General features: G+C 40.1%; 1 protein-coding gene across 4 annotated transcripts in view; it reads left to right on the forward strand.

The window, feature by feature from the left end:
• LOC120533518 (zinc finger protein OZF-like) overlaps nt 1-23,833 on the forward strand; it is a 41,009-nt gene extending 17,176 nt beyond the window's left edge. For all 4 annotated transcript variants that reach the window (XM_039760439.1, XM_039760442.1, XM_039760440.1 and 1 more), the window contains exon 3: nt 21,818-23,833. In XM_039760439.1, the coding sequence (XP_039616373.1) occupies nt 21,818-22,755 (938 nt within the window). In that variant the 3' untranslated portion in view covers nt 22,756-23,833. The remainder of the gene's footprint in view (nt 1-21,817) is intronic.
• The last annotated feature ends 389 nt before the right edge of the window (nt 23,834-24,222 follow it).

Consider the following 24,222-nt stretch of genomic DNA (forward strand, 5'->3'; position numbering starts at 1 on the left):
CAGTTTATCAGAATAAGTCTGCGTGCCAACAGTGTAGTGAATGCAATCACAATTTGTTTGTCTTTCTCCACTTTAAGACCCTCTGGAAGAACCCCAAACACAGCTGTTAATGGGTTAGGAGGGATTGTGAGTCCAAGACTGTCTGAGAGGTAATTAAAAATTTTTGTCCAGAATAATGTTAATTTGGTGCAGGCCCAGAACATGTGACCTAGTGAGGCTGGGGCTTGGTTGCAGCGTTCACAGGTTGGATCATGCCCTGGAAACATTTTGGAGAGTTTTAGTCGAGACAGATGTGCTCGATATATAATTTTGAGTTGTATAATTGTATGCTTTGCATATGGAGCTTGAGTGAATTCTCTGCATTGCTACTTTCCACTCCTTTTCTGATATATTAATTGAGAGGTCATTTTCCCAGTGTCCTCTTGGATCTTTGAAAGGAAGGGATTGTAAAAGGATTTTATATATTGTAGAGATGGAGTCTAACTCCTTGAAATTGAGCAATAATTTTTCCAGCGTGGATGAGGGTGCAAGATGAGGAAAATCTGGAAGGTTCTGTTTAACAAAGTTCCTGATTTGAAGATAGTGAAAGAAATTTGTAGCTGGAATGTTAAATTTGGAATGTAATTGTTCATAGGATGCAAAGACGTTGTCTATATAAAGATCTCTAAGCAAGTTAATTCCAAATTTTTCCAGATATTAAAACTGCATATGTTTGTGAGGGTTGAAAGAGGTGGTTCTTTTGCAGGGGTGCCACAGAAAGAAGCTTCTCCGTCTTAAAATGCTTTCTACATTGGTTCCAGATTCTAAGTGAGTGGAGCACAATTGGGTTATTAGTGTATTGCCGATAGCGTGTGTTTATTGGAGCACAAAGCAAGGAATACAAAGAAGTACTGCAGGATTTTACTTCTATTGCGGTCCATGCCTGTGTATGTTCTTCTATTTGTGTCCAGGTTCTTATCGACTGTATATTTGCCCCAGTAATAAAACTGGAAGTTAGGTAGAGCCATGCCACCTTCTGCCTTTTGTCTTTGTAGGGTCGCTCTTTTGATGCGTGGATGTTTAGAATTCCAAATAAATGAGGTTATTGTTGAATCTAATTGCTTAAAGAACGATTTATTAATGTATATTGGTATGTTTTGAAATAAAAAGGAGCTTAGGAAGAATATTCATCTTAACAGTGTTAATTCTTCCAGCTAGTGTGAGATGAAGGGTTGACCATCTATGCAAGTCTTGTTTAATTTTTTCCATGCAGACGACGAAATTTTGTTGATAAAGAGCTTTATGTTTACTTGTGATGTTTACCCCGAGGTATTTAAACTGTTCTGCAATGATAAAAGGAAGGGTGTCTAATCTAATATTATATGCTTGAGAATTCACGGAAAGAGTACACTTTTATTCAGATTAATTCTGAGACCAGAGAGCTTTTGAAATTCTGTGAGTGCTGCTAAGACTGCAGGCACAGAATTTTCTGGGTCCGATATATACAGTACCATGTCATCTGCATATAATGAGATTTTCTGTTCCAGTCCTTCTCTGCTAATCCCCTTTATCTGATCAGTATTTCGACAATGTATTGCCAGTGGTTCAATGGCAATTGCAAACAGCAGTGGTGACAAAGGGCATCCTTGTCTTGTGCCACGTTCTAGTTTAAAGTAGTCTGAGCAAATGTTATTGATGCAAACTGAAGCTTCTGGGTTAGTATACAGTAATTTAATCCATGCACAAATGTTGGGCCAAACCCAAACTTCTCCAAAATAGTAAAAGGTATTTCCATTCAATCATGTCGAATGCTTTTCTGCATCCAATGATAATAATATTTCTGGGGTGTTTGATTTAGTTGGTGAGTATATTACATTAAACAGGCGTCGAAGATTTGAAGATAAGTGTCGGCCCCTAATAAATCCAGTTTGGTCTTGTGATATTACTGAGGGAGCACTTTCTCCATCCTTCTAGCTATGATTTTAGAGAGTATTTTAACGTCGTTATTCAGAAGTGAAATTGGTCTGTATGATGCACATTGTAATAAGTCCTTATTTTGTTTTGGAAAGACAGTGATTAGTGCTTGGCGAAAGGTTTGTGGAAGAGATTGGTTATCTCTGGCTTCTGTAAATGTTGCTAATAGGAGGGAGCTAGCTGAGCGGAGAATTTCTTGTAAAACTCTGCAGGGTAGCCATCAGGGCCTGCTGCTTTTCCACCTTGGAGTGACTTTATAGCATCCAGTAATTCTGATAATGACAGAGGTTTATCGAGTCCTCCACACTAAAAGCGTCAATTTGTGGTATCTGTAATTTATCCAGAAATGCATTAGATTGTATATTGTCTTCTTTAAACTCAGTAGTATATAGGGATTTATAGTAGTCTCTAAAAGTGTACATTATATTTTTGTGTTCGATGATTTTATCTCCATTAGTGTTAGTAATTACGAGATTGCGTTGCACATCTTGCTTGTGAATTTGTTGGCTAAAAGCTTATTAGCTTTCTCTCCATGTTCATAATAATGATGTCTGGATTTGTAAATTAGTTGTTCGGTTTCTTTAGTTGTCAAGAGGTTTAATTCTGAATGTAGAGCCTGCCTCCTCTTATGTAGAGTCTCGCTTGGTAGTCTGGCATGTTCTTCATCTATTTTAGTAATTTCGCTTTTTATCTCTGCTACTTTCTTAGCTTCGGATTTATTTCTGTGGGAAAGATATGAGATAATCTGTCCTCTTAAGAAGGCCTTAAGAGTTTCCCAGAGTATTCCTGCAGAGATCTCAGGGGATGTATTTGTCTCTAGAAAGAATTCAATTTGTTTGGATATAAATTCAGTACAATTCTCGTCAGCTAATAGAAGCGGATTGAGGCGCCATCTGCGGGGTGAGTGTATGGGGCTTAGTAATTTCAGCTCCAAGATCATCGGAGCATGGTCTGAAATAACAATAGCATCGTATTTACAAGATTTAATCTTAGGCAAGAAGTTATTATCTATAAAGAAGTAATCAATCCTTGAGTAGCAATGATGTACTGGTGAGTAGAAAGAATATGTTCTTGAATTTGGGTTTAAAAACCTCCAGGGATCTGATAAGTTGTGATCAGTTATAAACTTTGTAATTATCTTTGCGGTGTTAGTTGCGTTCCCCTGTGGAGGAAGTCTTATCTAAAAGTGGATTTAGAACACAATTAAAGTCCCCAGCCATTATAAGTTTATGAGTGTTCAGATTGGGAATGGATGCAAATAAATTTTGTATAAATTCCTTATCATCAACATTAGGTGCATAAACATTTATCAAAATCATTTTACAGTTAGATAAGTCTCCCATGACCATCACATATCTCCCTTCAGGATCCAATACTACATCTGATGCTACAAATGGTACTGTTCTATGTATGAGAATTCCCACCCCTCTAGTTTTCTTTGTAAAACTAGAATGGAACATTTGGCCAGTCCAGTCTTTTTGCAGCGGAACTGATCCTTACTTAGTAAGTGGGTTTCCTGTAAAAATACTATTTTAGCATTTAGACCTGTTAGGTGAGAAAGTACTTTCTTTCTCTTTAATTCGTGATTCAGGCCTTTAACATTCCAGCTTACGAAGTTAACTGTCCCATCATGGAGACACTGATTCTGAGTTTTTGGTGTCATATTATAGTCTTAACTGGAAGTGAAATAGTTTAGGTCTTAATTTCCTATTCCCCAAGAGTTGTTGCCATGCAGCTTATTATTACGTTGATAGTTATAATTATAAAGATTGAGATGATAGATTAGATATAGATCAAGCCTGCTCTCTTTCTCTTCCCCTTAACCCCCACCCTCCCTTTTTGCCTCCCCAGGTGAGGCTAAAACCCACTTCATGCAGTCCCAGTCCTCTGACATACCCAGAGACAGAGCACGTCCAAAGCACATCAAGCCCCCATGCAGTGGCGCTTTAAGGTTAAAAGATAGAGATATCTGTTACCAATATAGTCTTTAAAAGAGGAAAAGAAAAAAGAAAAAATTAATATATATATATTATATATATATATATATATATATATATATATATATATATATATATATATATATATATATATATATATATATATATAATCTTCATCAATTTTAGTGCATTAAGATGATATCCCCAGATAATAAACCCAGGTGATGGTGTTAAAGATGTGTCCAAAACAAGCATAACAAGTCTTAATGCAGTAATAGCAATAACAGCAAACCAAGGGTATGATATTGAACAGTCTCATTTAGGGTACACATGAAATAATTAGAAAAGAAAAAAGAGGAGGAAAACGTAATTAAGCACAATAAAACATAAACATTTAGCCCTAGTAATACTAAGTAATGATAAGTAATAAGTAAGTAATAATAATATAAGAATATGAGAATATATGCTGATAAAAAACCCGTATTTTAAAACAAATAGATCAGACAGTAGATTATTAATCCTAGCTTTATCATTTACCGCCATGACTCACAATTATGTATCAGAATAGTCCGGGATCAGCTTTCTTAACTCATTTTCTGCCTCCTCCTTGCTAGCGAAAACATAGAAATGACCCTGCCATTCCACTTTCAGTTTTGCCGGATAGAGGAGGCCGTATTTGACATTGGCTTGCCGTAGCCGCTGTTTAATATTATAGAAGGCTGCGCGTTTAATAGCTGTTGCTAGAGAGAAGTCAGGGAAGACACTGTGGCTATTTTCATATATAATATCTTCCTTTTTTTTTCCTGAGGAGTTCCATCACCTCTAACTTAACACTAGAATTACCAGAGCCTACGAAAAAACTTGTAATTCCGTCCCACCTTAAACTGCTTCTTAAATCCCTTCACACCTCTCCATGGCGCCCTTTGTCTTCTAAATGTGCTGATAAAGAGCAGCCGGCTATTCCATCCCCCCACCAATTTAGAACGTGCATGAACTTCTCTCAGCTCATGCCTTGATTGAGTATCTGGGAGTGAAGTGGAGTTTTAGAGTGAAATAATAGTTAGTTGTTTGGAACAAACGCATTTCATGTCTGTTCCGTTTCTACAGTAATCTGTGTCAACACATTGTTAAAACAGAAACTTTTTTTATATTCTAGTAGTAGATGACAAAATGTAGGCATAAACTATATAATGTATGAAGCCTGAAGTCCAAATAGCAAAGAAACATTTTCACAAGAATAACACAATTGCACTTTTATTCAAACATATAACTGCAGAAACAAAAAGCCGCCTTAACATGCGACATTGACACCAGTTTACTGTTACTGACTCCGTGGTTCAATAGACTCAGCCCCCGCTTGCGAATCAAGGGGTGACGGGTTCGATCCTGCTCCCCTCCGTTTTGAGAAGTAAACTGCTCTTAGTCTTACTGTTTTAGAAAAAAAGCATACATTTGATTTCAGTCTGTAACAGCCGGTGCAATTTATGATCCTTGTAAAGGTTAGCTTTTTTTTTTTTATTTTTAATTCACTTTTCACTCTCTCAGTCGCGTTCAGAATCAATCCATACAACCCCATCTGACACGGCTGTTTTTCACTAAGACGGCGCTATAGCTCTGCAGTGTACCACGATGCATACTAACGCCAAACACCCCCGGTTCTGACACACAGACGCTGGCAGCTGCCTTCTTAGTGTCTCACCGTCACTTGCTTTCTTTTTATTCAGTTTTATTGAGTGTTCCTGCCAGTCCCCGCATGTTGCTGTATGCTTTTTCTTTTGTACTCCAGGACAGGCAGAGGAAAGAATGGTAAAGACCAGTAACTTCTGCGCTATATGCAATCATCAGACACTCCCCATCTGCCCGTGTCGTTCAAACACAGGAACATATGTTGGTGTAAAAGTATAACAAAAGTGCACTTTTTCCATCGCCTTTTCCTGTAAGAAGCAATGTCTCTCTATGCTGTGGTTTCTATTACACACCTGAAAGAAAGAGACAATACATGTGAAAATATCCAGCATACAGCAACATGTGGGGACTGGCAGGAACACTCAATAAAACTGAATAAAAAGAAAATCAAGTGACGGTGAGATACGAAGAAGGCAGCTTCGCCAGCGTCTGTGTGTCAGAACCGGTGGGGGCGTTAGTATGCATCGTGGTACAACGCAGAGCTATAGCGCGTCTGTATTCTGTTTCTTTTGTACTCCAGGGCATGCAGAGGAGAGAATGGTAAAGAGCTGTAAATTCGGCGCTATATGCAATCATCAGACACTCCCCATCTGCCCGTTGTTTTGTTATACTTTTCAATACTTTTATACTGCTCAAACGGGCATGCTCAAAAAATACACGTGTAATGCCACGAAAAGTGCACGCAGACACTTCATTTCGCAAACAAAACAAGTGCACTTTTATTCAAAACTACCTGTATAACCGAAGAAAAAAGAAAGCAAGTTACAGTAGGCGATTGATACGACACCTTGCATGGTGCAATGCTAAGAAGTGCAGATTTTCATTCCGTGCTATTTAAATCATCACATTCAAATATTAACAGTTCCCACACACCCAAGGACCGTCCTTCCTACATTTACACGACACGTGTACTTGTTGCCGTGTACACAACTCTCTGTGCTATGGTTTCTATTACACTGAATGAGCACCTGACACTGTACTTTCTTCCCTGGGGGAAGGTCCTGCATCAGAGAATTTCCAGTTCCTGCATAAATTCACACCTGATCTGACGCTGTTCGTTTTCAAATAATATTGCATTAGTGCGATTATATTTTCACATATATTGTCTCTTTCTTTCAGGTGTGTAATAGAAACCACAGCATAGAGAGAAGTGTGTACACTGCTTCTTACAGGAAAAGGCGATGGAAAAAGTGCACTTGAATAAAAGTGCACTTTTGTTATACTTTTACACCAACATATGTCACTGTGTTTGAGTGACACGGGCAGATGGGGAGTGTCTGATGATTGCATATAGCGCCGAAGTTACTGGTCTTTACCATTCTTTCCTCTGCCTGTCCTGGAGTACAAAAGAAAAAGCATACAGCAACATGCGGGGACTGGCAGGAACACTCAATAAAACTGAATAAAAAGAAAGCAAGTGACGGTGAGACACGAAGAAGGCAGCTTTCGCCAGCGTTTGTGTGTCAGAACCCGGGGGGGGGTGTTTGGCGTTAGTATGCATCGTGGTACACTGCAGAGCTATAGCGCGTCTTTAGTGAAAACAGCCGTGTCAGATGGGGTTGTATGGATTGATTCTGAACGCGACTGAGAGAGTGAAAAGTGAATTACAAATAAAAAAAAAGCTAACCTTTACAAAGATCATAAATTGCACCGGCTGTTACAGACTGAAATCAAATGTATGCTTTTATTCTAAAACAGTAAGACTAACAGCTGTTTACTTCTCAAAATGGAGGGGCGCAGGATCGAACCCGTCACCCCTTGATTCGCAAGCGGGGGCTGAATCTATCGAACCACGGAGTCAGTTACAGTAAACTGGTGTCAATGTCGCATGTTAAGGCTTTTCGTTTCTGCAGTTATATGTTTGAATAAAAGTGCAATTGTGTTATTCTTGTGAAAATGTTTCTTTGCTATTTGGACTTCAGGCTTCATACATTATATAGTTTATGCCTACATTTTGTCATCTACTACTAGAATATAAAAAAAGTTTCTGTTTTAACAATGTGTTGACACAGATTACTGTAGAAACGGAACAGACATGAAATGCGTGTGTTCCAAACAACGATCTATTATTTCCACTCTAAAACTCCACTTCACTCCCAGATACTCAATCAAGGCATGAGCTGAGAGAAGTTCGTGCACGTTCTAAATTGGTGGGGGATGGAATAGCCGGCTGCTCCTAGCTTCTCTTTATCAGCACATTTAGAGAACAAAGGACGCTGGCGGAGAGGTGTGAAGGATTTAAGAAGCAGTTTAAGGTGGGATGGAATTACGAGTTTTTTCGTAGGCTCTGGTAATTGGTCTTGGTCGGGGTCTGACGGTGTTTGATCCGCGTACGCGGTAAGCCGCTGCTATCTCAGATTCTGCTTTAAAGTCGCCCCATTATTTTAGAAAAAAGTTCAGTTAGCGAATTTCACAGGGTTTAAACTTTCTCGATTCTCCGGCAGACCTTCAAATCTGACATTATACCTTCTACTCCCATCTTCTAAAGCAGCCAGTCTGTCTCAAGTTTTTCTCCGAAGTTTTTACATTCGAACTGACATTTACTGCTCTTTCCTCGCACTGGCAGCTAGATGTTCGCTATTTCGATCCGATTCGTGAATGTCTCACTAAGATGCTCCAATTGATCAGCAAGCGTGCTCAGTTTAACCAAGTTTTTCTCAATGCGCTCTTCAATTTTACCCAGCACCTGTCGAAGTTCAAGTTGTACCTCTTGACGCAGCCTTTCATTTGCCTGTTGGAATTCCTGTCGCAGCCTTTCATTTGCCTGTTGGATTTCCTGTCGCAGACATTCATTGGCCTGTTTCTTCTCCTGTTTCAGTCTCTCATGTGCCTTTGCCGTTGCTTTCTCATTAGCCTTCTCGCTTTTCTTTATATCTTGCGTGAGCTCAGCGAAAGCAACACTTTCAGTTCAGATAGCTCAAATGTGCCTTCTTGTACGTAGATGAAACAGCAGACTCTGCTGAAGCCGGTGTCCCGCTGCTCCAGTCCGCGTAATGGCGTAACTGAAGCCGCTGGACCTCCCGCCTTTCCAGTTTCAGGTAATCCTCTCCAATTGGCGAGCTATCCACATCTGCACTCACGATCGCACCTTCGCTCCCCTTTTCGATCTCAGCCGGTGACGATGTAGCGGACCGTGGTCCCGAGGAGTCTGTACTTTCGCCCATCTGATCCAGGTCTGTCTCTGACAGGCGTATCTCGAAGCTAGGGCTTGCTGATCGCAGCTTGGATGTAGCTTTAGTCTTCGATTCTTTGGACCCCCTTCTTGTTGGCCATGTTTATATGTGTTTACATATACTGTAGCGGTCCCTCTCGGGTTGAATAAATACAGGATATCTCAGAATAATAAGCAAATAATATGAAAAATAGCACCACTGCTAGCGGAGCTCCACTTCAGACGTCCATCTCTCAACAACAACAACAACAACATTTATTTATATAGCACATTTTCATACAAACAGTAGCTCAAAGTGCTTTACATATTAAAGAATAGAAAAATGAAAGACATAATTATAAAAAATAAATCAACATTAACATCGAATAAGAGTAAGGTTCAATGGCCAGGGGACAGAAAAACAAAAACTCCAGACGGCTGGAGAAAAATAAAATCTGTAGGGATTCCAGACCATGAGACCCCCAGTCCCTCTGGGCATTCTACCTAACATAAATGAAACAGTCCTCTTTGGATTTAGGGTTCTCACGGAAGGGCTTGATGATGATGATGGTCACGTAGACTTCTTCCTTTTAATCCGTCCATCATTGTTGGAGCATCATGAAGCTTTGAGTAGGTGGAGGTGGCAGGCCACCACCACAAAGAAACCGGAAAAAGAAACAGAAAAGAGAGTAGGGGTCAGTACCGATTTTAGAGCCACCATGAATAGTTGTTATGATGAATTGAACATACAGAGTATCAGGATTAAGTTAAATTACGATTAAAATGAAGTTATAAAAGGCCATGTTAAAGTAATGTGTTTTCAGCAGTGTTTTAAAGTGCTCTACTGTATCAGCCTGGCGAATTCCTATTGGCAGGCTATTCCAGATTTTAGGTGCATAACAGCAGAAGGCCGCCTCACCACTTCTTTTAAGTTTTGTTCTTGGAATTCTAAGGAGACACTCATTTGAGGATCTGAGGTTACGATTTGGAATATAAGGTGTCAGACATTCCGATATATAAGATGGGGAGATTATTTAAGGCTTTATAAACCATAAGCAGAATTTTAAAGTCAATTCTGAATGACACAGGTAACCAGTGTAGTGACATCAAAACTGGAGAAATGTGTTCTGATTTTCTTTTCCTAGTTAGGATTCTAGCAGCTGCATTCTGCACTAGTTGCAAACGATTTATATCTTTTTTGGGTAGTCCTGAGAGGAGTGCGTTACAGTAATCTAGTCGACTGAAAACAAACGCGTGAACTAATTTCTCAGCATCTTTCAGTGATATAAGAGGTCTAACTTTACTTATGTTTCTTAAGTGAAAAATGCTGTCCTAATGATCTGATTAATATGTGATTTAAAATTCAGATTACAGTCAACAATCACCCCTAAGCTTTTTACCTCCGTCTTGACTTTTAATCCTAATGTATCCAGTTTATTTCTAATAGCCTCATTGTATCCATTATTGCTGATCACTAAAATTTCAGTTTTCTCTTTATTTAACTTGAGAAAATTACTATTCATCCATTCTGAGATACTAGTCAGACATTGTGTTAGTGAATCAATAGAATCGGGTCATCAGGTGCTATTGATAAGTACAGCTGTGTGTCATCAGCATAGCTGTGGTAGCTCACGTTGTGCCCTGAGATAATCTGACCTAACGGAAGCATGTAGATTGAGAATAACAGCGGACCCAGGATAGAGCCTTGTGGAACACCATATTGGATATCATGTGTCTTCGAGTTGTAATTCCCACAACTAACAAAATATTTTCTCCCTGTCAGGTAGGATTCAAACCAATTTAAGACACTGCCAGAGAGGCCCACCCATTGACTAAGGCGATTTCTAAGAATGTTGTGATCAATGGTGTCAAATGCAGCACTCAGATCTAAGAGGATGAGAACAGATAAATGGCCTCTGTCTGCATTTACCCCAAGTCATTTACTACTTTAACGAGTGCAGTTTCTGTGCTGTGATTTGTTCTAAAACCTGACTGAAATTTATCAAGAATAGCATGTTTATTTAGGTGGTCATTTAACTGCATAATGACTGCCTTCTCTAGAACTTTACTTAAGAAGGGCAGTTAGAGATGGGTCTAAAATTTTCAAGAGCGAGGGTCAAGATTATGTTTCTTAAGTAGGGGTTTAACTACAGCAGTCTTAAGACAGTCTGGGAAGACCCCAGTATCTAGTGACGAATTTACTATGTCAAGAACATTATCAATTAGCACGCCTGATACTTCTTTGAAAAACCTTGTTGGTATCGGGTCAAGGACGAGGTGGAGGGTTTTAATTGAGATATTATTTTTGTAAATCAGGTAAATCTATCCTAGTGAAAGAGTTTAATTTGTTTATAACAGGATGTTGGGGTTTAGGGGATCCTTAGTGTTGGGGAGATATACTATGTTATTTCTAATATCATTAATTTTTGATTAAAAATACAGCGACAGCCTCACAGGTTTCACTGGAAGCACTTAGGAGGCATTCCTTTGAGCTACCTGGGTTTAGTAGGTGATCAATTGTTGAAAATAAGACTCTAGGATTACTAGCATTGTTATTTATAATATTAGAGAAATAGCAGCGCTCTCAAGACGGACAGTGTTATTGTATTCTGTTATTTTGACTTTTAATATTTCGTGGTGGATAGTAAGTTTAGTCTTCCTCCATTGACGCTCAGCTCTACGACATGTTCTCTTTAAATCAGACACTCTTTGGGTCTTCCATGGTATACAATGCTAGAAGATTTTTTCACTGTCTTTTCAGGTGCAACTATGTCAACAGCAGCTCTCACTTTAGAATTAAATCTTTCCACCTTACTATTTACATTGTCCTCGCTATTATAGCTGGCACTATAAACGGACTGATTGCTTAAAATGTTTGTAAGTTTTAAAGCTGCTGCCGAATCAAAGAAGCGTTTTTTAACAATATGCTTCTCATGAGTGTTTTTTATCATTATTTCTATATTAAAAGTAGAAGAAAATGGTCTGATAGACCAATATCAATGATCTGTTTTATATCAACTTTCAGTCCTTTAGTAATCACTAAGTCTAATGTATGACCTGCTTTATGTGTAGGCTGATTTATGAGTTGTCTCAAATCAAAAGAATCCAGGAGGTTCATAAATTCTTTTACTTTTAGATCACACTGATTATCTATATGAAAATTAAAGTCGCCAACTATTAGGAGTGTGTCATAGTTAGTAATTAAAATTGACATTAAGTCAGAGAATTCCTCAAAAAACGACGCGTTATATTTAGGAGGTCTATACACGGATAGTATTAGAACTTGAGAATCTCCATGAATAACAACGGCGAGATACTCAAAGGACTTGAACTTACCAAAACTGACATCTTTACATTTTAATCGCTCGAGTAAATGTTAGCCAATCCGCCCTTTTCCCTGGCGGTTTGAATGAGTAAAACTGTAATCCGGAGGCAGATTCGATTAAAACTGACGCGCATCTGAATTCAGCCATGTTTCATTTAGTGCAATAAGATCTATTTTTATCACTAATAAGATCGTTGATAAAAACGTTTTGTTAGTTAAAGCTCTGACATTTAATAGTGCCATATTTAATGTTTCGAGGTGCAGAGATGAGTACTATGTGCGTTATTGTTATTTGGAATAGGAACTAAATTATTATTATTAGCGCTCTGTGTATATTTTTGTTTAATCTGTGATCTGTTTTATAGTTTTAATACATTGTTCCTCTAAAATAGTGATTTTAATTAGATTATTGGAGTTTATGCCGTATTTCCTAGGTTTTCTACGTGCATTGAGATTGCTTATTACAGTATTAATGGTGTGAACTTTAACGGAAGACTCTATTAAACATTCATCATGTCCTGGCACAGCAGTATTATTTCGAAGGGGTTAAGAGCAGAGATAGATAGTCAAGAAAACGAATTACCTTCGATATGTTTTCGGAGAGGACCCGGGCCGAAACTGTTCGGATGCAGGCCATCACGCTTGAAGAGACGCGCCTTTCCAAAAGAGATTCCAATTGTTGATGAAGCCGACATCCTTCTTCTTGCAGAAACCCTGTAGCCAGTTGTTCAACCCTAGCAGACGACTGTAGTACTCGTTGGATCGTCTGACGAGAGGTAGTGGACCAAACGAAGATCTTTGCCGATGGGGTCCTCTCCTTCGTGTCTCTAATCAGAGCTGCGAAGTCAGCCTTCAGGATTTCTGATTGTCGGTGCCTTATATCGTTTACGCCGGCATGCAAGACGATTGATCCAACTGCCCTCTCCTTGTGTTTCGTAGACTGCTGGCGACGCGTTTCATTACATCTCGGACACGAGCACCGGGAAAACAAGAAACAAACGATTTTGCATTAGGGCATGCGACATTAAGGTTTCTAACGATGGAATCACCTACCACTAATACATCACCAGGTGCTGAAGGCGAAATGGGGACGCGGAGAGGGTCAAACCGGTTCTGAGATAAAATGCTCGCCTGTGCCGATGGAGGTGCTCTGGCCTTGAACCCCCGCCTGCATAGCTGAAATCCACCGAGGTCAGCAGCGCGCCGCTCCTACGAGACGCGGGGTGAGGTCGGCACAACGCTGGGTTGATGTTTCGCCGGTTCCAGATGGCAAGGACGGTTTATCCAACAGCCGGGCCTTCAGATTTCTCAGGTATTTCCGTCGGGACAGGAGTTTCTGAATCTTTTCATCAAGTGCTTGGAGTTCCTCAATTACGATTTCAACGCGAGTTACCCCACTGTCGGCCATTTTCTACTTCGTGCCCTAGGAGAAATGAGAGAGAGAGAGAGGTTAGAGAGAGAGTGTGTTAAAAAAGTTCTTAATGCAAGCAGAGTCTTGCATCGGACGAGACCAAGTGTAGGTATTTTAGACTTACTTTACATTGTTCAGGTACCCATTTCCTTTATCATTCCAACCGTACCCCCATTAACATGTCTATCGAGGTGGTCACCATCGATCAAAGAACTGTCACTTACTGAGTGGTTTCCATGCCCGGAGACAGCACCTGCCTTTTCCATTCTCTTTGTTACATATTGTACGGCCATATCAGGCTCACTCTTGATATCCTGAGGAACTTTGTGTCTTATGTTGATGTCTTATTGAATTACTGGGACAGGTTCAAGGTGTGGACTGATGACGGTACAGGAGATAATTATACTACACAGGGGCACTAGAAGAGTGAAATGCTTAAGCCCTTCACCTATGGTTTTGCATGTGAGTTGATGGCTGCCGTTAAATTGTTCGGTTGTCACTTTCAAGTTTACCGAAATGGCCAAATATTTTACACCTTTCGACAACTGCCAATGCCTCTTAAACATCTTAGATTCACAGGTGACTATTTCAGTAGTGGACACTTTGATGTTTATGAATGTTTAAACTCTCAAAAGCTGGATATGAAGTTATCGATGAAACCGGTTGTATGCTTACAATGCTTGACAGATACCAAATGTCACTTCAACACAAGTCCTGCAAATACTGTCGTAATTGAAACAAACCATGAAACTCAAACCGATTATGACAGCAGCAATCCAAGCTGTGAGATTTGAAACAAGATTACTGTTCACATGGCCAACTGTACGCTGCATGCTCAAGAGTAAGCTCAGCGCACAGCTTGGTCATATTACAACCGGAGGGCCGAACTCACAATGTGGTATACAAAGATATCCTTAACAAATAATTATTGGTATATTTTCCCTCAGTTTAAAAAGGTTTCATTTTCTTCTTAATAAAAATTTTAAGGCAGTATTCGGCCACTAAGCGCGGGTATTTTGCTAGTATTAAATAAAACTCCTCAATGATATACGATATGCTTCCCGCGCGGTGCTTCGCACAGTTAAAAGCTCAAACAGCACGTATTGATATTTGATTGTTTGCTTTTCTCTGTCTCCCTCACTCTCTCTGACATTATCTGCTCCTGACGAGGGGGTGTGAGCAGGGGGGCTGTTTGCACAGTGGCTGTTTGCTTAGAAGATATGGACGCTCCTCTAAAAAATGCTAAAAGACCACCTTCACATTGATCCCTTCCTTGCGGCCGCTTTATCGGTGCTTGCATACTTAAAAGCACAACAGCCCTATTGATTTTTGATTGTTTACTTTTCTCTCTCTCTCTCTCTCTCTCTGACATTCTCTGCTCCTGATGCAGACACTCCTTTGAAGAGAAGATATATTTGCATTCTTTTAATTGTGAGAAAGAACTGTCATCTATGTCTTGTCGTTAAACTTTTGACTAAAGGGTGTTATTTCATGTCTAGAGGGCTCTAATAATGTTAAAAAACATATTTAGAAGGTCGTAAACAGGTTTTCTATGCTCTAACTGTGAAAATATTAGATTTGTAAATAAAGAATCCTACTTCGTGGAAATTCATTTATCTGTCTGGAGCGGATTAACCACGATAAACGAGGGTTTACTATATAACTGTGCGGAGAATATTTATAAACAGTGAGAGAGAGTTTCTAAGGGCTTAAAATATATAAAAATAACCATACAAACATATGGTTTCTACTTCGCAGATTTTCACCTATCGCGGGGGGTTCTGGAACGCAACCCCCGCAATCGAGGAGGGATTACTGTACTGTGTTGCTGCATCCCCCTCTACTACTGGTAAAAATGTGCAGAAAAAGCATTTGATATGGTCGAATGGAACTACCTTTTCACTACATTGGAGAAATTTGGGTTCGGCCTGAAGATTTGTGCATGGATCAAACTACTGTATACCAATCTAGAAGCTTCAGTTTGTATTAACAACATTAATTCAGACTACTTCAAACTAGAATGTGGTACCAGACAAGGATGCCCCTTGTCATCACTGCTGTTTCTAATCGCCATTGAGCCACTGGCAGTTCACTGTTGAAATGCTTATGAGATAGATAGATAGATACTTTATTAATCCCAAGGGGAAATTCACATAAAGGGGATTATCAGATAAGTATATCTATATGCAGATGAAATGGTACTGTATATATCAGACCCACAAAATATTGTGCCTGCAGTCCTAATAGCACTTGCAGAATTTCAAAAGATCTCTGGTCTCAGAATTAATTTGAATAAAAGTGTACTCTTTCCAGTGAATTCTCAGCACACAATATTAGATTGGACATCTTCCCTTTTATCATCGCAGACCAGATTAAATACCTAGGGGTAAATATCACAAGTAAACATAAAGCTCTTTATCAGCAAAATTTTGTCATCTGTATGGAAAAAAAATGAAGCAAGACTTGCATAGATGGTCAAACCTTCATCTCACTTTAGTTGGAAGAATTAACATTATTAAGATGAGTATCCTTCCTAAGCTTCTCTTTCTATTTCAAAACATTCCAAATATACATCAATAAATCATTTAAAGAAAAATTATATTCAACCATAACCTAATTTATTTGGAATTGAAAGCATCCGCGTATCTAAAAGGCGACCCTACAAAGACCTAAGGCATGGCTCTACCTAACTTTCAATTGTATTACTGGGCAGTAAATATACAAGCTATAAAAACCTGGAAACAAATAGATGAACACACACAGACTTGGTCCACAATAGAAATAAAATCCTGCAGTACTTCTTTATATTCCCTGCTTTGTACCTCAATAAATACAAGTCATTGCCAATATACTAATAACCCAATTGTGCTTCACTCACTCAGAATATCGAAAAAATGTAGAAAGTATTTTAAGATAGAGAAGCTATTATCTGTGGCACCTCTGCATGATAACTACCTTTTTCCATCTTCTCAAACGTACGCAGTTTTTAATGTCTGGAAAACATTCAGGTTTAAATCACTTAGAGATCTGTACATAGACAACGTCTTCTCATCCTACAAACAATTACAGTCTAAATTTAACTTTCCAGCAACAGATTTCTTTCACTACCTTCAAATTAGAAACTTTTGGTTAAACAGAACCTGCCCAATTTTCCTCACCTCCGTCCTACTTCTATGCTGGAAAAAATATTGATCAGTCTTGTGGACTTAAACAGCATTTCTCTAATATATACAAACATTTTAAAGTCCCTCCATTTCAAACATCCCAGAGTACAGTGGGTTAGATAGATAGATAGATAGATAGATACTTTATTAATCCCAAGGGGAAATTCACATAATCCAGCAGCAGTTTTTTTCTCTCACTCAACATCTCAGAAAATGAATGGAAGGTAGCAATGCAGAGAATTCACTTGAGCTCCATATGTGCAAAGCATACAATCATTCAACTCAAAATTATATATCGAACACATCTGTCTCGTTTAAAATTGTCCAAAATGTTTCCAGGGTGAGATCCAATCTGCGAACATTGCAATCAAGTTCCAGCCTCACTATGCCACATGTTTTGGGCCTGCACCAAAGTAACATCATTTTGTACAAAAAATTTTTATTGCCTTTCAGACAGCCTTGGTATCACAATTCCTCCTAACCCATTAGTAGTTGTGCTTGGTGGGCTCACAGAGGGGCTGCAAGTGGAGAAGGACAAACTGTGATTGCCTTTACTTCACTTTTGGCATGCAGACTTATCTTGATCAACTGGAAGAATCCAAACTCTCCTCTTTTAAATCAGTGGGTAACTGATGTTATATACTACTTGAAAATGGAATAAATGAAATACTCACTTAGAGGATCTGCGCAAAACTTTTTCAAAACTTGGCAGGATCTAATCTTCAAACATTTATATTGAAGAACAGGATTCTCTCCCCTCTTTTTTATATATTCTATTTATTTATTTAAGCCTGATTAATCAGCACATTGCTCCCTCTTCACAGGAGCTTGCCAAATTTATTATGAACCTAAACTCGATTGACTACCAGTGTGTTGTGCTTCAGCTTTTTCTCACCTTATTGGCTTTTTCATGCTGATTGTATTAAACAAACCTCTGCTAAACTTGAGGAACTTATAATGCTAAACAAAGACTTTCTTCTGGATCCAACTTATGTTTGCCTGGCTATAAAGGAACATATTTCAAGTTTAAATTTTCTTGCATGGCACGCAGAAATATTGACAATCTTTTATAATCCTCTTTTTAAAGTTGAAATTGCACACCCATGTATTTCTGATCCTGCATACAGGCTCAAAATTACACTAATCAGAGCTGAGGTAAATGACCATCTTATGTCTCTCCAGTGCTAAACTCCGCAAGTTCTTAGCACTTTCATTGAGCAGATGTGACTTATAGCCTCCGTGTCCCAACTTAAGCAAATATATAGTGATGATAGATATATAAATATCACTAAACACCACTTAGAAATTAGTGAAGGCTTATTTTATTTTACCTTTTCTGAACTCCCTCTCTGCTAAACCCCCATCTTAAGAATTGGTTGATGTGCTTTTTTTCAGTTTAATTAATTTACCACAACTCTCGCAAAATGGTGCTGCCCTTGTGGAGGCCATTGTTCTAGCTCAGGAAATTTAATTGATTAATTGTCTGTTAATGTGTGTTAAATCTATTTGCAGAAAGAAAAAAATAAAAAGTCCCTAGTCCAGGTGGTACGAAACCAGAGGTATATTTTACATTTCAGCCACAAGTGTCCAGTTTGCTGTTTCAAATAATCAGTCAAGTGATATGTGGCCCTCTGGGATTTTTCAGTGACCAGTGTGTCAGTTTTACTCTGTTTTCTATGTATATTAAAATGTTTCCGCATTGTAATACTTTTCCTCTTTTTCAAATAAAAAAATTAAATTAGGGTTTGTAGCAGTAGGGGGCACTATCACTCCCTTGAACACCCGGGTACCATGTCAAACACCAGGTAAAAGTGCAATAATTCTTTATTATAATAATTATGTGCACTAAGCACCCTCCACTCCACACTATACTCACTAATAAACACAATAATAAATCAATAATCAATCCTCCACTCCCAGACGCGTTGTCCTCCTACCACCCAGCTCAGCTCACTCGTCTGGGTTTCCCATCATCCTTTTATATCTCCTGACCCGGAAGTGAATCCACCATACAGTCCATGAGATTCCCTATCACTTCCGGGTCAGATTCAAAGTCCTTTTTTTTCACCCCGGAAGCACGTCATTCCTACTGCTCATGTGACCAGGACGTACTTCCGGGTTATAGGGTACATAGCACTCCCCAGGCCTCCCTACAGTGACTCCTGGTAGTCCCAATGGTATCCAGCATAGCTGTTTATAAAAACTCCAAGGTCCATGATGCTCTGCTAGAACCCGGGGCATCTCCACGTTGCAGGGAGGGCTCCCTCTGGCGGCCTGGGGGTATTTATTGGCCGGGTTAAATGGCCGACCATGGAATACAGTACTTCTCCCCAATAGCGAAGAACCAGAGTTCAAAGCGGCCAGCCCCACGCGGGACCGATTTCACCAAGACGTTGTATTGTTTGGGCCTCGGCAACATTTTGCATATTCCAGGGAGAACCTAGGTGGAATATTATCTCCTTTCCCCTGTCCCCCTGATGACAATTTCACCATACATGTCCCGGCCTGCAGCATTCGTAACACCGCCGCACTCCCCTTGTTCTTATCCCTCTGTGGGACTAAAAACACTTTGGCATTTCTGGCTCCGCCCCTTTTCCTGCTGAGTAGGAGTCTCCAGTCGTCTCTGCTACTTCAGCTCCGCTTTTTATCTTACCAGGAGACCCCTTTGTCTCACTTGGGATCTTCTTTTTACTCTTGGGCTTGTCTGCAGTTTGAGTCTCTCTATGGGGGAGAGAGAGAGCCCTTTCGCTGTTTGCACGCCCTTTGATTTATTTATAACTGGAGGTAGCATCTTGAGTACCGCATCGCTACAAGTGACAGCACTTTTCAACTGCTCCGGTTTGATCGGCGCTTCCTCCGCTCCTTTTGTCATCACACCACATTCCCTTGTTGGGTTCGCAGTGACTTGGCACCCGCTACTTATTAATCGCAGGCTCGGATCGCACTGCGTCCCTTTATAATGTATGGTACCGGTCACACTCACCTGTACCACCGCATCAATCATGATGGGAGACTCCAGACCAAAACGCTGTAGGTATTCCTGTACCCTTTTCAGCGGCGCTTTGGCCGTCGCTCCAAGCTCCTCGATGATCTTTTGAATCGCCATCAGCGTCTGCAAGAAACTGTGCACGGGCTCGATTAGCTTTTCGAGTACCCGCACTTCCATAAAGTTATTTAATTCGGCCGGAGGCAAGTTAACTTCCGCCTTCTCCTTACCTACCGGCCGGGAGCCAATGAGCACGTCCGCTGACAGCACGTGCTCTGACGGGCTTCGTGGAGGCTCTTGGGAATTGGAGTTTCTAGAGGATCGGTTGGCCGCTACTGGCCGACTGTGATCTGCCTTTTCTAATTTGTCAGCGGACCGTTCAGTCACATCCCGCTCCTCTTTACCTTTATTTAATTCCGGCGCTGCTTCGCTCGCCTCCCCCTTCTCCTTCAGGGAGCTCGGTTCTGCCAAAAAATTACCTCACCAATGGACCGATCCTGACCTTCTCCTTCCCGAGATCCTTCAGGCAAGATCACGTGTCCCGTTCTGGTGAATAGGACGGTCTCTTCCTGGTCAGGTGACGCCGTGTTTTTCTTGTGGCTTACCCGTCCTGCTCCAGGATAGTCCATGTGACTACTGTCGACGAATAGACTCCTAGAATGGCTCGATTTCTTCGTATCGCGGCCATCTTGCCTAGGTGTGAGGCAGGCGTCTGATTCACTGTCTGCTTTCTGCAGGCAGGCCTCTGCAAAATAGGAACAAAAAATCTCTGGCGCTTCGGGCGCTTTTCCAGCACATACCTCTGAACTTAAATGACATGTTCCCAGTCCATTTAGGAAGTCCGGCGTGTCCGATATCCGACAGTGCTCCTGCTATCACGCCGCTCATGCTTGCTCGGCCTTAATCAGCGCCCTGTCTTCCTCACTGCCCGTCAGGTATGTCCACGCCTTTCGGCATCAGTTAGGACCGGAGTCTTTTTTCCTGACTTCTTCCCCATTGCGGACCAAGGTATAGCTTACCAATGCAACGCTGCCTGTAGAGTGTGGCGTTTTTACCTCCATGCTCTCGAGCGTGACTTTCTTAGGGTTTTCTGCCCACACAATTTTTATTAAACAGGTCCTCTGCCAAATCGACGGCCAGAGAATCCTGCCGGCTACGCTAGTGTAGCAGTAGGGGGCACTTTCGCTCCCTTGAACCCTCAGGTACCACATCAAACACCAGGTAAAAGTGCAATAATTCTTAATTATAATAATTATGTGCACTAAGCACCCTCAACTCCACACTATACTCACTAATAAACACAATAAATCAATAATCAATCCTCCACTCCCAGACGCGTTGCCCTCCTACCACCCAGCTCAGCTCACTCGTCTGGGTTTCCCATCATCCTTTTATATCTCCTGACCCGGAAGTGAATCCACCATACAGTCCATGAGATTCCCTATCACTTCCGGGTCAGATTCAAAGTCCTTTTTTTTCACCCCGGAAGCACGTCATTCCTACTGCTCATGTGACCAGGACGTACTTCCGGGTTATAGGGTACATAGCACTCCCCAGGCCTCCCTACAGTGACTCCTGGTAGTCCCAATGGTATCCAGCATAGCTGTTTATAAAAACTCCAAGGTCCATGATGCTCTGCTGGAACCCGGGACATCTCCACGTTGCATGGAGGGCTCCCTCTGGCGGCCTGGGGATATTGGCCTGGATAAATGGCTGGCCATGGACCACAGGTTAAAAAAAACACATTGAGTCTTGAAATATCAAGACTCTTTGTGTTTAATAAAAGTGCATTTCACATGTTTTGCGTGGCACACAAACCTCTCCAATATAATGATAACTGAAGATTATCAATTTTTACCTCAATTAATTATTATTATTACTATTTTTAATACTTTAATGATATTCGAAGATGCCATTTTGGAATCTTATTAAAAATGTGACCAATAATCTTGTTGATTGTTTTATTTTATTTTACTATTTTAACTTCTTGGTTCCTGTAATTGTGCTCTTGTGGTGAGTAATTGTAACACAAATGAAGAATATTAACAAGTTGATTGTCTAGTAACGTGTTACTTAAGGCTTATGATAGCTTATGTTTGTCAAAGTTTGTTCACAAATACAACCAACATTTATTAAATGTTGTAACGTAATGTCAATATTAGTGTAGTGGATTAAAAGCTAAGCTTTTTTTAAACTTTATACAGATATCAAACTTCACTGCTGTTCTGAGTGTGGGAAACTCTTTCCTGACCTAAATAAACTTCAGAGCCACCAAAGACTTCACACAGGGGAGAAACAGTATTGCTGCCATGAATGTGGAAAACAATTCTCTTACAGTAGTAATCTTCAGAAACACATTAAAATGCACACAGGACAGAAGGCATATGGCTGCTCTGAATGTGGCAAAATGTTTTCATGTAGAGACAATCTTGAGTGCCACAAAAGAATTCACAAAGGAGAGAAACCGTATTGCTGCCATGAATGTGGAAAACAATTCTCTTCCCGCAGTAATCTTCAGGCACACGTTAAAACTCACATGGGAGAGAAGCCGTATAGCTGCTCTGCTTGTGGCAAAAAGTTTTCACGGAAAAGCCATCTTCAAAGCCACCAAAGTATTCACACAGGGGAGAAGCCATATTCCTGTGCTGAATGTGGTAAACAGTATTCAGATAGAAGCCATCTTTGGCGCCATAAAAGAATTCACACAGGACAGAAGCCATATTGCTGTTTTGAATGTGGCAACAAGTTTTCACGGAAAAGCAATCTTCAGAGCCACCAAAGAATTCACACAGGGGAGAAGCCATACTGCTGCCCTGAATGTGGAAAACAATTCTCTTGCCATCGTTATCTAAAGAGACATATTAAAACTCACACGGGAGAGAAGCCATATTGCTGTTCCGAATGTGGCAAAAAGTTTTCACGGAGAGGCGATCTTCAGAGCCACCAAATTCTTCACACAGGGGAGAAACCGTATTGCTGCCATGAATGTGGAAAACGATTCTCTTGTCATAGTAATCTTCAGGCACACATTAAAACTCACATAGGAGAGAAGCCGTACTGCTGCTCTGAATGTGACAAAAAGTTTTTACGGAGAAGCCATCTTCAGAGTCACCAAAGAATTCACTCAGAGGCGAAGCCATAGTCCTGTGTTGAATGTTGTAAACAATTCTCTCTCGATAGTTATTTTCAAGGACACTTCAAAACTGGCAAAAAAATTTCACAGAGAAGCTGTCTTGAGAGCCACCAAAGAATTCACACAAGAGAGAAAAAAAAAAATGACAAACTCCCCCATGCAGCTTTCCCACAGATTAACATAGTTACAACATGCTAAGCAGAAGAAGAAGGAATTCAAACAAAACAACAAATTGGGAGAACCACAAGTAAAGTGGTAAGTATGCTGCCCCTCTCCAACAGCCTTATGTGGACACAGAATTTACCCATGTATTGGCTTATGAGGAGCGAACTATGACCTAAAGCTGCATGCCTGATCATAGCTGCACAAAACAGTGGCTTAGATCATAAATAGAAAAAGTATTGCAAAAAATAACCAATAATTGTTGTTCCTGTCAAAGAGAACTAGAAACAGTCAAATGTCTCGTTGCCAGGTGTGAAGTACTGATTGCCGATGGATTATATGCTGCATGACACCACAAAGTGGCCAGGCTCATTCGCTGGAAACTCTCTGCAACAAGTATAACTTACCAACACCAGAAAGACACTGGGACCACACAATGGAAAATGAGGAGGTTCTGGTCATTTGTTGCACAGCAATACTGACTGACTGAAAAATAGAGGCCAGAAATCCAGACGTAATAATCAAAGAAAGCCAGTATCAGTTCCTAGTAAGTACTCAGTCCTAAGAATGGAGAGGCAAAAAATTAGCAAATACCAAGAAATGTCATCTGAGATATGCCAAAGAAAATGTGGGACCAAAAAAAAAAGTTCCTATCGTTCTGGGATCAACAGGACTAATTAAAAAAACTTTCAATCGCATCTTGACAAATTACAGTAACTCCTTATAACCTGCAGAAAGAAGCCTTATTAGGAACAATGCAGGTTCTACACTGAGCCGTCGTGGCTTGAGGTTTGTAAGTAGGGGACTATCTGTCGTAGTATTTTAAAGTCAATTCTAAATGACATGAGTAACCAAAGTAACGACGCTAAAACTGGTGAAATGTGCACAGATTTTCTTTTTCTAGTTAAGATTCTTGCTGCTGCATTCTGCACTAACTGTAACTGATTGATGTCTGTCTTAGGAGTACATTACAGTAATCTATCTGACTGAAAATAAATGCGTGGCTCATTTTTCAGCATCTTGTTAAGGTTTAAGAGCCCTAACGTTAGCTGTGTTCCTTAAGAGGATAAAGCAGTCCTGGTAATCTGATTAATATGTGATTGAAAGTTTAGGTCAGAGTCAGTGATTACCCCTAAATTCTTTACCTCCTTCATTGTTAAGTCTATGGGATTGAGTTTATTTTTAATGCCCTCACCATGTCCAGTTTTGCCAAAAACTAAAATTTCTGTTTTCTCCCTATTTAGATTGAGAAAGTTACTACTCACCCATTCATACAAATAAAACACAGGATCACAAAAGAATTTACACAGGAGA

This window comes from Polypterus senegalus, chromosome 8 (genome assembly GCF_016835505.1).
Source record: "Polypterus senegalus isolate Bchr_013 chromosome 8, ASM1683550v1, whole genome shotgun sequence".
NCBI lineage: Eukaryota > Metazoa > Chordata > Cladistia > Polypteriformes > Polypteridae > Polypterus > Polypterus senegalus.